The 16,244-nt window shown below is 36.5% G+C and overlaps 1 protein-coding gene across 3 annotated transcripts in view; it reads right to left on the reverse strand.

Moving 5' to 3' along the window:
• Nucleotides 1–16,244, reverse strand: part of HDHD2 (haloacid dehalogenase like hydrolase domain containing 2) — a 48,662-nt gene that overhangs the window by 12,049 nt on the left and 20,369 nt on the right. For 2 of the 3 annotated variants that reach the window (XM_031658815.1, XM_031658816.1), the window contains exons 2-4: nt 15,249–15,359; nt 13,701–13,909; nt 10,594–10,678 (exon numbers count right to left, since the gene is read on the reverse strand). In XM_031658815.1, the coding sequence (XP_031514675.1) occupies nt 10,594–10,678; nt 13,701–13,909; nt 15,249–15,349 (395 nt within the window). In that variant the 5' untranslated portion in view covers nt 15,350–15,359. Of the gene's footprint in view, nt 1–10,593; nt 10,679–13,700; nt 13,910–15,211; nt 15,360–16,244 lie in introns of all 3 variants that reach the window. The other variant, XM_031658817.1, reaches the window with a different exon arrangement.

Raw genomic sequence — 16,244 nt, forward strand, 5'->3', positions numbered from 1 at the left:
AATGTTCGAAGCATCTTCACCAGGAGTAGATTCCATCTTAAGAAACCACTTTCTTTGCTCATTCAAAAGAAGCAAGTCCTCATCCATTCAAGTTTTATCATAAGATTGCAACAATTCAGTCACATCTTCAGGCGTCACTTCTAATTCTAGTTATTTTGCTATTTCCACCACACTTGCAGTTACTTCCTTCACTGAAGTCTTGAACCCCTCAAAGTCATCCATGAGGGTTAAAATCAACTTCTTCCAAACTCCCATTGATGTTGACATTTTGACCTTTCATGAATCACAAATCTTCTTAATGGCATCTAGAATGCTGAATCCTTTCCAGAAGTTTTTCAATTTTCTTTGCCTAGATCCATCAGAGGAAATCATTGTCTATGGCAGCTATGGCCTTACAAAACGTATCTTTTAAATAGTAAGACTTGAAAGTCAAAATGACTGCCTGATCCGTGGGTGGCAGAATGAGTGTTGTGTTAACAGGCATGAAAACAACATTGATCTCCTGGTACATCTCCAACAGAGCTCTTGGGTGGCCAGTTGCTTTGTCCATGAGCAGTAATACACTGATGGGAATCTATTTTTCTGATCAGTAGGTCTCAATAGTGGGCTTGGAACATTCAGTAAACCATGCCATAAACAGATGTGTTGTAATTCAGGCTTTGTTATTCTATTTACAGAGCACAGGTTTTAACTTAAGTCACCGGCTGCATTAGCCCCTAACAAGAGAGACTGCCTGTCCTATGAAGCTTTGAAGCCAGGCATTGACTTCTCCTCTCTAGCTATGAAAGTCCTAGGCAGCGTATTTTTCCAATGTAAGACTGTTTCATCTACATTGAAAATCTCTTGTTTAGTGTAGACGCCTTCATCAATGATCTTAGTTACATCTCTGGATAACATGCTGTAGCTTCTACATCAGCACTTGCTGCTTCATCTTGCACTTTAATGCAAGTTTATGGAGACAGCTTCTTTCCTTAAACCTCATGAACCATCCTCTGCTAGCTTCAAACTTTTCTTCTGTAGCTTCCTCACCTCTCTTAGTCTTCACAGAATTGAAGAGAGTTAGGGCTTTGTCTTAAGGGAATGTTGTGGCTGGTTTGAGCTTCTATCTAGACCACTAAAACTTTCTCCATATTAGTGATAAGGCTGTTTTGCTTTCTTATCATTTGTGTGCTCACTGGAGTAGCACTTTTAATTTCCTTCAAGAACTTTCCTTTGCATTCAAAACTTGACTATTTGGCACAAGAGGCCTAGCTTTCAGTCTATCTCAGCTTTCGACATGCCTAACTAACCTTACTCATTTCTAGCTTTTGATTTTAAGTAAGAGATGTATGACTCTTCCTTTCACTTAAGACACTCAGAGACCACTGTAGGGTTATCAACTGGCCTAATCTCAGTATCATTGTGTCTCAGGGAATAGGGAGGCCAGAGGAGAGGAAAGAGATAGAAAAACTGGCTGGTGGAGCAGTCAGAACACACACAACATTAAATTTGCCATCTTACATGGGCAAGGTTTGTGGCTCCCCAAAACAATTACAATAGTAACATCAAAGATCACTGATCACCATAACACATAATGATAATGAAAAGTCTGAAATATTGACAAGAATTACCAAAATGTGACACAGAGACACAAAGTAAGCACATGCTGTTGGAAATATGGTGCCGATGACTTGCTCAATGTAGGGTTATTGCAAAATCAGTTTGTTAAAAAAAAGTGCAGTATCTGTGAAGCGCAATAATGCAAAGTGCGATAAAAGGAGGTATGCCTGAACACTACGCTGTCTTTCTAAATAACTTAACCATTTCCCCTGAAGATGAAGCATGTGGAAATGAAATTATACTGCAGTTTAAGTACTGGTCAAACACCTACCATATGTCCAACATCAAACTGGTAAGTCCCTCTCACCCCACTCCCCAAAAGTGTTCCTTCCCCAATCTTTCCCATCTCAATAATTTTTCCCAGTTACTCAAGCCAGAACCCTACCAGTCATCCTTGATTTCTCAATTTCTCCCACCACCTCCACATCCCTATTCAGTAGGAAATCCAGTAATTTCCAATTTTGAAGCAAAAAATATCTCAAAACTGTCTTACTCTTTCACTTGAACTGTAATAGCCTTACAACTGGTCTTCCTGCATTTTTCTCTATTATTCCAATCCATTGAATAAGCAACAGTGGGAGTTTTCAAAAGTCCAAATAGATGTGATCATGTCCCTCCCCTGCTCAAAAGTCTTTAATAGCTTCTCATAGCAACTAGCATAAAATCCAAAGTCCCTAGCACAGTCTCGAAAGCCTTGCCCTATCTACCCCCAACCCACATCTCCACTCTCATCTCAAGTTACCTTTCCCATTATTGACTGAGCTCCTGCCACAATAGTTTTTTCTCATTTCCTCAAAACATGTCAAACTCTTCCTGCTTCAGCCCCCATATGCTGCCCCCTCCTCCTGAAACGGTTCCCCATACTTTCCACATAGATTTCTTCCACTCATTTGTCAGGTTTCAGTTTAAATGTCGGCAAATCAAAGAAGTCATTTTTAATCTCTCTTTAAATAAAGTGGACTCCCTCCTCACATTTGGTAACTATTTCAACCCCTTTTTTCCTTCATATATCACTTGGCACAATTGGTAATCCTTATCCTGTTGTGCTTGGTCTGTCTTCCTCACTAGAATACACTCTCCATAATGCCAATCAGTTGTACTCATCACTGTATTTCCTACTTAAAAAAAAGAAGGCCTGGTACCTTTTGCTAAATGTTTATTCAATAAACCAAATCATGGATGAACCTCTGCATGCCTCAGTGTCCCGACCTATGACAACTATTTTTATTAATAAATGTAGGAAGTATAGTAACTATACTAAAAATAAATAATGGAGAGTCACTTCACATTTGTGGGCTTCAGTTTCAAATGAAGCACTAAATTAGATCAGGGCTTTTCAGCCCTACTATTTTAGGCCAGAAAATGCCTGTTGTGGGGGCTGACCTATGTATAATAGGATGTTTAGCAGCATTCCTGGCCTCTACCCATCATATGCCAGTACCACCCCTCTCCCTCAGTTATGACAACCAAAAATGTCTCCAAACCTTACCAAATATTCCTTAGGGGGCAAAACTGTCCCTGGTTGAGAATCGCTGAACTAAAGTAATGCCAAAGTGTTAACATTCAACACACTTAAAAGTAATACCAATCAACTCGACAGACATGAACTATCAAAAGTTCAAATTAAAACTAGTGAATCATGAAAAACACCAAAGGAAAATACCACTAACATTTAATTAATTGAAACCCCCCAAATACCTCCAATGTCACACTGACACAGTAATTCTCTCATTAATTACTGAAAAAAATGTAATGAGTTTGTAGAGACTCAATGTTCTACATAAAATAAAAATCTAAGAATACTATACATCCAAAGTGACAGATGAAATGAAAAATTAAAATAGAAAATCTAAGACAACTTCAGCACTGCTATTTCTAGTTATAATCAGAATTAAAAAAAAAAAAAAAGGTTTGAAGTCTTTGGGATTAAAAACAAACAAACATAGCTTATTGACCTAGTAAGAAATACTTGAAGAGGTGAAATACTGAAAGTTCTACCCCTGAATTCAGAAGTAAGATCAGGCTATCTACTATCATCACGTGTATCAGTACTGCACTAGGAGTCCCAGAGAGTGTAATATAGCAAGAAAATAAAAAGAATTTTAACACTGGAAGGAGCGATAATTAAAACTGTCATTACTGTCTACAATTGTCTATGTAGAAATGCAATCCAAAAGATTCTACTAATACAAACATTTATTAGAATTAGCAAGTAAATGGAAGAAGACTGCTGGATACAAGATTAATATATGAAAACCCTATTAGCTTTCTATGTATTAGCAATAAGCAAATAAATATGAGATTTAGCAAAATACAAGGCTGGGCACGGTGGCTCAAACCTGTAATCCCAGCACTTTGGGAGGCCAAGGTGGGTGGATTGCCTGAGGTCAGGAGTTTGAGACTACCCTGGAAAACATGGCAAAACCCCATCTCTACTAAAAATACAAGAATTAGCCAGGCATGGTGGTGCATGCTTATACTCCCAGCTACTGGGAGGCTGAGGCAGGAGAATCACTTGAACCTGGGAGGCAGAGGTTGCAGTGAGCTGATAGCGTTCAATGCACTCCAGCCTGGGCAACAAGGGCGAAACTCTGTTTCGGAAAAACAAAAACAAAGACAAAATACAATTTACAATAGCATCAAACAATATGAAAGACAAGAATAATTTAACAAAATGTCTAAGACCCACATTCTAAAAACTATAAAACACTGATGAGAACAAATGTAAAAAAACAAACAACAAAACAAAAAAACACCCTAAATAAATGGAGATACATTTGATTTTCACAGACTGTAAGATATATTATTGTACAGATGTAATTACTACCCAAATCCATAGATTTAATGAAGTATCAAACTCCCAGCAGGCTTTGTTTGTGAAAGTTAACACGTTGATTTCAAAATCTGTGTGGAAATCCAAAGGAGGTAGAATAGCCACGACAATCTTAAATAATAAAGTTGGAGGATGTACACTACCAGATATTGAGGCTTATTATGAGGCTACAATAATCAAGACAGTATGGAATGGCAAAAGTATAGATAAATAATCTAGTCATTTGATTTATGTCAAAAGCACAACTGCAATTCAATGAGGGAAGAATGGGTCTTTGCAATACATGTTGCTGGAACAACTGAGTATCCATACATAAAAATGAATTTCTATTTCACACAATTCACAACAATTAATTCAAAACAGATTCTACACCTAATTGCTAAAAGTAAAATGATAAAGCTTACAGAAGAAAACACAGGAAAATATCTTCATGACCTTGGGGTAGGCAAAGATTTCTTAAACAAAACAGAAGAAAATACTGACAAATTGAACTACATCAAAATTAAGAACCTGATGTTCTCATACTATTAAGAGAGTGAAAAGGCAAATCAAAGACAGGGATATCTGCGGTACATACATCCAACCAAAGTCTCGTAAGATATAACACTTTAAGAATTCTGAGGGTGCAGTAGTTCTCACCTGTAATCCCAGCACTTTGGGAGGCTGAGGCGGGTGGCTCTCCTGAGGTCGGGAGTTCGAGATCAGCCTGACCAACATGGAGAAACCCCGTTTCTACTAAAAATACAAAATTAGCTGGGCGTGGTGGTGCATGCCTGTAATCCCAGCTACTCGGGAGGCTGAGGCAGGATAATTGCTTAAACCCACGAGGCAGAGGTTGCAGTGAGCCGAGATTGTGCCATTACACTCCAACCTGGGCAACAAGAGTGAAACTCTGTCTCAAAAAAAAAAAGAACTCTGACAAATCAGTAAGAGAAAGACAACCCAATAGGAAAACGTAAAAAATTTGAATGGGTGCATCACAACAAAAGATATCCAAATGGCTAATAAGCATATGAAAAAGTTTCAACAACATTACTCATCAGAGAAATACAAATTGAAACTGAGGCTGGATGCAGTAGCTCACGCCTGTAATCCCAGCACTTTGAGGGACTGGGGCGGGATGATCACTTGAGGTCAGGCATTTGAGAACAGCCAGCAACACAGCAAAACCCCACTACAAAGACAAATTAAAATTAGCCAGCTGTGGTGGCACATACCTGTAGTCCTAGCTACTTGGGAGGCTAAGGCAGGAGGACCTCTTGAGTCCAGGAGTTTGAGGCTACAGTCAGCTATGAGAGGGCCACTGCACTCTAGCCTGGGTAACAGAGCAAGACCCTGTCTTTGAAAAACAGTAACAACAACAACAACAAAAAACAAATAGAAACTCAGTAAAGGTACCACCATATACACCAAACAGAATAGCTACTATTAAATAGAGAATATGGAGCATTGGAACTCTCATTTGTAGCTAGCAAGAATGTATGACTTGGTACAATCACTGTGGAAAACTGTTTGGCGATATTTACTAAAACTAAACAATTACCTATCCTACTATCTAGCAATTTCACTTCTAGATACGTACCCAAGAGAACTGAATGCACATGTCCCCCAAAAGACATATACAAGAATGTTCACAGCAGTTTTATTCATAACAGCCCAAACTGGAAGCAACCCATGTCCATTAACAGCAGAATGAATAAATAAATTGTGGAATATTCATATAATAGACTACTACTATACAAAACAACAACAAAGAAGCAAAATAAAAACAAAGTACTGGTACATGCAAAAACTTGGATAAATCTCAAAAGCAGACCAAAAAATGCTATAATTCTATTATTTCATTCATATGAAGATTAAGAAATGGCAATAATTACAGAAGTCAGAACAGTGGTTATCTGGCAGAAGGAGTGGTACTGACTGGGAAAGGGAGCCACCAAGGATGCTGAAAATGTTCTAATCTTGATCACCAAGTGGGGGTTATATAGGCATACCTATGTGTAAAATTGTATTGAGTTGTATACCTAAAATCTGTATAACTTACTGTGCATGTTTACCTCAATGGAAGAATCAGTAACAGAATATATTTTTATGGTTTGTTCATGTAAACAAATCCTATTTAGAGTAGCAGGAGTTGCCTGCTAAATATATCCTCAAACTACAAAATAAGAGCAGTGATTCTGATACTCAACTGGATTCTGTATTCTATGATTTTCAGATCTGCATATAAACTTCTCCTACATACACTAATGAAATGCTTTAAACATCTCAAGTTCTGAAGTCTTAAACAATTTCTCACCACCAAAGTAATATTTTACAGTCTGGACTTTAATTATGAACACTGCACAGGAGTCATCCCTTTCAAAAATGGGAAAAGCCCATAGATATATTGCTAATTTGAGCCCTGCTGCTACTCTGTTCTGAGATTCCTCATACTCAGGGCTCTAAGTACTTAGAAAAGATTCAGGAGTTAGTGTACAAACGCAGTACTGACGCCATTACTGTTTGTTTGTGTTTCTTTCTTTTCTTCCCTTTACTAAGGATTGAATATACTGGAGTAATTAAACTTATAATTTTTCCTTAAGAAGGAGATGGGGGAAAGCAAGCAATCCAACAGTCAACAAAGACCACTTATAGTGGTAAGAAGCTCATCTTGAAAAATTAAAAAAAAAATTCCTGTACATCTCTAAGACTTTTGGAGGACTCTCAAACTCTATAGCAATTATGGGAAGAATGTCATTAACAAAACTTCAAATACATTATTCTTAAAAAGGCTTCATCTATAAATTTAAACGTGAAAGTTGTGATGCCATTTCTCTTCAGGTATATAACATTTTAATAAGCTCCTCTACGAGCTGGAGAACAGTTGCTTAATTTAGGAAAAAAAGGCCTCAAACTTTTCCTAGGCTAAGTAATTCCATGTAGTTTTTTCCCCAAAATTCCTTTGCCTGGTAACTATACTTCTGAAAAAAAATCATAAAGAAAGCATAAATACTGCTCAACAAACATGTTCTCAGGAGTTTTTAAAAATGAATTTCAAAAACCTGGAATGCCAACAGTAATAGGAACTCGTGGCAAAGCAATTCACTGTGCTTCTTAAAATAGAGTATACTGTAGGAATCAAATAGGTTTTAGAATGATATTTAGGAATATGACAAAGCATGCACAATATGTTAGGTTTTTTAAAAGCATGTTACTACATAGTATATATACACATTCTAAATTTTGTGTAAACATGTATGTGTATAGAAACAAAGTAACTGTGCTAAAATGTAAACTGTGGTTCTCTTTAGGTGGCAGGGTTATAGGTAATTTTTAATTTATTCTTTCTTGAGCATTTAAACTTAATTTATATTGATTTTGTGATTAGATATTTTTTAGTCTTGTTAATACTAAGTTCAGGTTGGATTGTAAGTGACCTGTTTGTCTTCCTCCTAACAGTAATCATCAAGTTCAATTATAATTGGTCCATTACTTAAATGCTCAAACTTTGGGTTTTTTTTTTTTTTTTTTTTTTTTTTGAGATAGCCGAGATCACACCACTCTACTCCAGCCTGGACAACAGAATGAGACTTGGTCTCAAAAAAACAACAAACAAACAAACAAACAAATAATTCTCAATTCCATTCAGGCATTTAAAAGGTATTTGTAGAAAGGCTGTACTATGCGTTTTTGTGGGGGGGGGGCTATCCATTAAAAACACAATAAATAAGATGCAGTGTAATGTGAAGGTTGATGTATCTGCCTTGATGTAACATGCCTCTGAAGCTGGCATGCAATGGGCTTTAAAATACAATGTTTACTGTCATTATCAGCCTAAACAGTAATTTAACTAATCGGTGGTTCATTTGAGATGTCTGTATTTGCCACACACAATCCAAATAGCTGCAGTCATTGGTTGGAAGGTAGTCCCTATGGAAACATCAATATGCAAAGAAGGGCAAGACCTGAAATCCTTCTGTTAACTCTCCACCCAGCTGTTAAGTGCATTTGTGAAATGAGAGTTGACCTATAAGTGCACTGTAATGTTTTAAAATGTAGTGTTTATAAAAAATCAATATGGTTAGGAAAGTGTACTAATTAGACAGCATCCGAGCAATTACAAAGTCAGTATTATGTCAACATACATTTTTATTACCCTGAGTCTAGTATTCATCTAAGACAGAGAACTCTCAATTTCCTATTAAACATGTCCTTCCCAAATTGCCAGCTTAAATCAATCAATATCTTCTCCTTGAATTCTGTGGTTAAATAAATGAGTGAAAGGTAGTAGGAGTAAATTCAGAAGAAAAATAATAGATTCTGTTTCAAATGAAAACCGATATTGGTACAGTTGTAGAACTTAATTAAGGAGCACATGGCATAGTCTCTCCCTCCTCAACTAAAAGTCAAAGTAGGATAATTGAAAAGGCAGGGGAAGCAAAAGTAATTTTAATACCATATACACTGAAGTACATCTCCAGGTGATCTGACATAACAGTGGATGTCCAGGAAATAATTACAGTAAATAGATACTGACCAACTATAAAAAGTAAGTTTGCTCTCTTTAAACAAGGGCTTGACTATCACAGTGACTACGGTCACAAATAAAAGTACATTAAGTAGTTGTGGTTTCCATTAACCAAGAATCTAAAATTAATGTGCACACAGGGTAAAAGGTGGCTGTTCTCAAAGTGCTATTTCTGGCCACATAGATTTTACATGAGGACAGCCATTTTCAAGATCAACAGCAAATAATGTGCCCAAATGTGTGAACCTGGCTGGTGAGTTTTCTAGTTTCTTATAAACATTCTAATTCTGTAGTATATACATGAAGAAATGAATTCTACATAATGTAGAAGTTAGAATGGTTCTTATAGATCCTTGCACTGGTAAGAAAATTCTGGGCTTTTTGTTTTGTTTTGTTTTGTTTTTTTGTTTTTTTTTATAGCATTCTTGCAGTTAAACACAAAAACTTTGCCAGGCTATTCAAGAAAAATTTTCTAAGCTAGTCCAACATATCTCTATGCAACATTTTGAACTATATACTTGACATATATTCAAAGGTAAATTATACTGTTTAATGGTTTGACCAGAAATAAAAGGCAAGACATGAAAAATTACAAAATCCAAAGGAAAAGTCACAATCTCATTCTACAGCAGAACTGCAGGTAAATTCTGATCCAATTTATCTTGGGAACTACAAGAACAAGTATGCAGCCTTCCTTCTAGAAGTAGCAGCAAAAAGTTCATTTAAGTGAAATGCACACATTAACTGAAGATTTATAACATCTTATGTACTAGTTCTACTTCTACCCATAGCCACTGATGTCTCTCGCTTGGATATCCCATAGGCCAAACCTAAACTCATCACCTTTTAAATCCCAAACCAAGGGTTCTCTATCTTACTTGGTCAGGTTAGAAATCTCAATGTATCCTTGACTCACTCTTCTACTTTACTGACTAAAACTCAAAAGTAAGACATGTTGATGGTATCTGAATCTGTTTTTCTTCATCTCCACTGCCACTATTCAGTTCACTGTATCATCATCACTCATCAAATAATTTCTTTTGAAGTGTGGTCAAATGTGTCAACTCTTTTCCATAGCCTGGATTCTCACTGGAGGTAAAATCACATTTATTGTTTTTGGTGGATTAGCCTGGATACTGTTTTCCCTTGGAGATTAGCATAGTCAGTGAAGAATCATAGGAGTAATAATAAAAGATCAAATCGCTGCTCAGGCGTGCTGCCACACACTTGTAATCCCAGCACTCTGAGAGGCTGAGGTGGGTAGATCGCTTGAGCCCACGAGTTGGAGACCACCCTGGGTAACACGGCGAAACCCCGTCTCTACTAAAAATACAAAAACTGAGATGGGAGGAGCACCTAAGTCTGAGCCTGGGGAGACTGAGGCTGTGGTGAGCCGTGATGATGTCACTGCACTCCAGCCTCAGTGACAGAGTGAGACCCTGTCTCAAAAACAAAATAAAAACAAAAAACATATTATACACATGAAAAAGATTGTAATACATATTATTTGATGTTGATCTTGAAGATGTCTGTCCTAATGTACAATTTAGGTGGCCACAAAGTAAAACACATAAACCCATTCATGACAATGACAAAGGAAAGGAAGAAGGGAAGTGTTATGATCAGATGAAAAATAAATAGCTAGGTTTACCGGAATGCTTGATTCAGAATTTGATAATGAAAATGTTCTGGTGCCAATCCTATGACCACAGCATTAGGATCACTTGTTTGTATTCCTGGGAAGGGAAAAAAATTAAAAAAGGATTGTTGAAAATGCAATTAAAAGCAATGCCACATTTAAAACACAGCAGTTTTAGTCAATCAAGTGCAAACTTTTGCTATAGCCATAATCTAAAATTTAATAGATTATCCTGCCCAGTGCACTTTGGAAGTATAAGAGAGAGTGCACAGAAGGAGAGGGAGAGGGAGAAGAGGGTTGGGAGGGAAAAAGAGAGAAAATCTAACATTTTTCCACATTCCTTGTGCATAGTCTTAAGGGTACTCAGTAACCAGAAGATCTGAATTGAAAATTGTAACCTGATGTCCTCAAACAAATGACAATTTCTTACTTCAAAATGCTTTGCTGATTACAATCAACAAGAACTGCCATGAGTTCTCTATGAACTATCAGATCAATAGCAACTGATTACGGACTGAGAATCTAAGAGGCAAGGGAAATTAGACTTTCTAATTGACACAACTGAGGTTAACACATTCATGATTAATATGAAATGCACTGCAGAGTCTACAATTTTCTACATAATGCCTTATCTACTTTTAGTTTCAGAAATATTATTTTAAAATTAAAGTATGTTTTAAGGCCTTGGCATCTTAGAACTTCAGACATGACAATCAAACAAGTACATTCTCCATTACAACTTTATTTATTTATTTTTGAGACGGAGTTTCGCTCTTGTTGTCCAGGCTGGAGTGCAATGGTGTGATCTCGGCTCACCGCAACCTCTGCCACCCAGGTTCAAGCAATTCTCCTGCCTCAACCTCCCAAGTAGCTGAGATTACAGGCATGTGCCAACCACACCCAGCTAATTTTGTATCTTTAGTAGAGACGAGGTTTCTCCATGTTGGTCAGGCTGGTCTCGAACTCCCGACCTCAGGTGATCCGCCCGCCTCAGCTTCCCAAAGTGCTGGGATTACAGATTTGAGCCATCACGCTTGGCCTCTCCATTATAATTATTAAAAGTCTGATTAAAGGTTCCATGGATTATCCATATGCCAATTCCTATTTGCCTCTCTTATTGGCTGCAGATATCCAGGCTTTCCAACTTCCCCCTTACCAGTAGCCACGAGTATTCTCCAGTAGTTTCTTTGCTAACACAATAAGCTATTCCAGACTCATCTGATACCTGTCCAGATCTGCAATCAGTAATTTCTCCAAAGAACTACAGTGGGAATTGACACAGATACCAGTCTGAGCACTGGGTTGTCATTACTTTAGGCTTTTCCAGCAGAAGATTACACAATATGTATTATTTAAGAGAAAAAGGAGTTGGTAACTATATTTTCTATTCAAAAGTAGTAATACACAACTTTTACTTAACTAACTTGGTTTTTATTATTTGCATCTCTTTTCACTGACACTAAAATCTAATAGTTACTACTTTGCTTTGTCCTATATATACCTTTAATTAAAAAAAAAAAACAAAACAGTATCACTAAAAACAATAAGACTCCTGAATGCAGTTTAAGATCTCTTTGTAGTTCTTTTGTCCTTAGAATTTATCCCACTATGAATGAACAGGTGAAAATACTGTACTTTAAAGTCATTTGAAGTAATTATTTTCTCTGAGTGGTTATGTCACCAACCTGATACAGAGTTAAGTTCATTTCTATTTGGAGCCTGGTTTTTCACTTAATTGTCTTTTCATTGTATACAATATTCACACGGTTCCAAAGTCAAAACTATGTAATGGGGAATTTTTTAAAAGCCTCCTCTCTTAATCCATCCCCCTCCTCCCTTGCTTCCCCTTTAGGTAACCATTTTTATTAGTTTTTCATTTATCCTTCTTTGGCTTCCTTTTACAAATATAAGACAAATATGTATGTATATCCATTTTCTTTTCATTTTCCTACACAGAAAATGTATAAAGATTTCTACACCTTACTTTTTTCGTTTAATATATCCTATGCAGAGCACTCCTTATCAAGAGATAGAACTCTTCATCATTATTTAATTTTCAGCTACAAAGCATTCCATTTTGTGAATATATCACAGTTTATTCAATCAGTCCCTTCTGATGAATATTTGGGTTGTTTCCAATCTTTTGTTATTACAAATAAGGTAGTAATGAATAACCTTGTTCATATGTCATTGTGTATTTTTGTATCTATATTTTAGAGAGAGATTCTTACAAGTGCTGCTTCATATGTAATTTTGCCAGCTACTGCCAAATTCCTCTCCATAGGCTTTGTGTCATTTTATATTCCTGTCAGCACTCAGATGCTTTTAATAAATTTATTTTCTGTTTAATTCAGCAAAGTTGGTTTCTGTTTCTTGCAAACAATAATTCTGATTGATACACTGGCATATTTCCTATTAGTACTAGTTTTGAGGTCTGCCCAACTCTATAGCCATGTTGAACTTATACTCCATTTTCTATATTGTGCTACTGCACTCCGAGTATCCTCAGAAAAGAAGTAATGTGGCAAAGCTTCATATTCTTCCAGAATCTGTTGACTTTTCCAAAGAGAAACACTTTTCTCTTGATTGAAAAATATTTCATATTCAATGTAAAAACTTCACACTATCCAGAATAACATTAAACAAAGAGATCCTGGTATATCTCATTTAATCAAGTTAATATAGTGGCTCCTGCATTGAGGATTAGCTTATAATACTCAAAGTAATTTTGACCTGTGTTTTTTCAAACCATGGGTCATGATCTATTATTAGATTGTAAAACTAATTTGGAGGGCTCTAAGCATCATCATAATCAAACAAAAAAACAAACCAAAAAGAAAATAGAATACATGTTATACAGCAAGAGTAAATATTGCTTAACTTACACAAAGACACACACACAGATACATATTAGGTTACTATGTAATGTGTTTCACTTACTATGGATTACAGTCAAAAAAGGTTTGGGAAATGCCAATTTAGATCCAAAATATCAGTATTATCAAATGTTTCAATAATAACGGGGAAATCAGAATAAACATCTCTAAACATCCAGTTTTAAAAATGATTTGTAAGTACATATAAATATCCAGTCTTTAAACTTTCCAAATTTCCCCTACCTTTGAAATCAGGTAGTGCCCGATCATCAACTAGCAGCATGGGTCTGACTTGTTTCTGCTCTAGTAAACTTCTGGCTGCAGTCAGAGATGTGAATATTTCATTTTCAGAGATATCAAATTCCAATTTTCTCAACCTTTCCAACAGGTCTTGCTTGCTCTCTTTGGTCGTATTGGTTACAAACCTAACGATTACAGAAGCACCACGTAACCTGGAGAGGGCAAAATTCAGATGTCAAAAGGCAGCTTTTACATTCCGGCCCTATAGAATCTCCTTATTTGTTAAAACTGTGCCAAATGTTTTTATGGCCAGCAACATGACAATGTCTAGCCTCTTGCCCCTCCAGAATGGCAGCTTTATAGTTTACATAGCTACTTACAGATGTCAATGTTCACCAGATGTAAAAAGATTCTTTCAATCTACAGTAGAAAGCTCATCTTTAAAGTAGTAAAAGCTCTGTCCAACAGGAGCACACTGATTAACAGACATCCATTCCCCTAAAAAAGGCTAACTCAGACAGAAACCATGTCAAGGAGTCAAGATAAAGTCCAACTATGCAATAGATTTTTTTTTTTTACTTTAAACAACACGTTGTCCACTAAGCTTCTCCACCTATAAAATGAACATCATGACTCCTAACTAAATTGATAATCCCCAACTGATGCCTGCCAGATATATAAGTATGTATTTCTTGATTCCCCAAACGAAAGGTAAGCTCCTTGAAAGAAAGTGAGGTTTGTGTCAATCTTTTGCCCTAATACCTGGCACTGTGATATGAGTCATTAGATTTTCTGATTAACACCATCCTATGAACATTTTAAGGTTGGAAAAAACGTACCACATACTAAATATTGCTGATTTTGAAAACTTCTCTAAATTATTTTAGGATAAAGATCCTTAATATACATTATTAGTTCTGTTGTGATGAGTTGATTTTTTTTTCAGGACACCCAGAAGCAAACATTCACATTCCTCTTACTTTAACACACCTTTACTGGGTATCTCATTTGTATCCAGACTTCTGTTTAGTACTGTGGTTGGTAGATGAGAAATATAAGACAGTCCTTAACCTTTAAAAGCGTTTAGTTGATGGAAATAATTTAAAAATTTCAAGTTCTTTAGCTAAACTTTATTTGAGGAGCTGCACAATCAATGTTAGACCTTAGGTAAAACAAGAGAAAGCAGCACTATGCCTGTCTGTGTGTGCTTTATTTTGTGATTCCAAGATTCATTTGTGATTTTTTCCAATGGTATTTATTCCATATTGTAGAATCTTGAGTTGTCATTCCCACATTTACATTACTGACTTAGAAAATGACATACACATAGAACAAAAAGACTGGAACAAAAGGCCAAACCTAATAAAGCCTTAGAAAACAATGTTTGGAGGAAATTATAATGCATACATCCTCAAGCTAAACCCAAGGCAGTTCCTATATATGGTAAGTTGGTAAAATGCCATCTTAAGGCCATCCATTTAGCTAATGATCTGCCGTGGTAAAATGGCACTTACAAACATATTTGTCAGCTGAACCTGGAGGATAGCTTGCCTTTTAAGAGCTTCCTGTGCGCCTGGCACAGCTGCATCTTCAATGTGAAGTGTGCCACTGAGATCTACCAAAACAGCTTTTAATGCACGGCGTGCTGCCATCCTTCATTCCCTAGGAGAGAGCAAATGAAATTAAAAATACAGTTTAGGAAACAATGGACAATTAAAAACTGCTAAGTCTTCAAAAATATCACTCATATCCAGAAAGATCCTGCTTAGTGTTAAGCCGCTTCCATTTTGGAGAAAACTGGTTTTAAAAATTACAAATCCAAAATTTGATCCATAAAACTTTTACAATACTTAGGTTTAAAAAAAAAAAAAAAACACTTGAATGAAAACTATAGGAAGGAAAACGCTTACAGAGATACCATTATTTACTTTCAGGTTTTTAAAAAGAACTCTGGTGAACCATTCATTTATTTTTAAACATGAGAATAATGTACTCTAAAGAATGGGTAGATGAAAGGACTAAATCATTAGCATAGTCTTCTTCATCTTTGGTAATGTATAATGAAAATATTCTAATCGCCCTTCTTTGCTCCTGTAACCTGAAACAGAATACATGGCTCTCCCTCGTCTACCACTACCACCTCCTTCTTCTGCCACTCCTGGTGCATACATGGTACCTCTTTTGTCAAGCAGCAGCTGAGGAGACTCTGGCAGTCACCACGGCCAACAAAAAGCCCAAGGAAGAAGTCAAAACTGAGAACAATGACCACATTAATTTGAAGGTGGCCGGGCAGGATGGTTCTGTGGTGCAGTTTAAGATTAAGAGGCATGTGCCACTTGGTAAACTAATGAAAGACTAATGTGAATGACAGGCATTGTCAATGAGGCAGATGAGATTCCAATTTGATGGGCAATCAATCAATGAAACAGACACACCTGCACATTTGGAAACAGAAGATGAAGATACAATGGATGTGTTGTGTTCCAGTAGCAGACAGGAGGTGTCTAGCGAAAAGGGAACCTGCTTCTTTACTCCAGAATTCTGTTC

Source organism: Papio anubis, chromosome 19 (genome assembly GCF_008728515.1).
Source record: "Papio anubis isolate 15944 chromosome 19, Panubis1.0, whole genome shotgun sequence".
NCBI classification, from domain to species: Eukaryota; Metazoa; Chordata; class Mammalia; order Primates; family Cercopithecidae; genus Papio; species Papio anubis.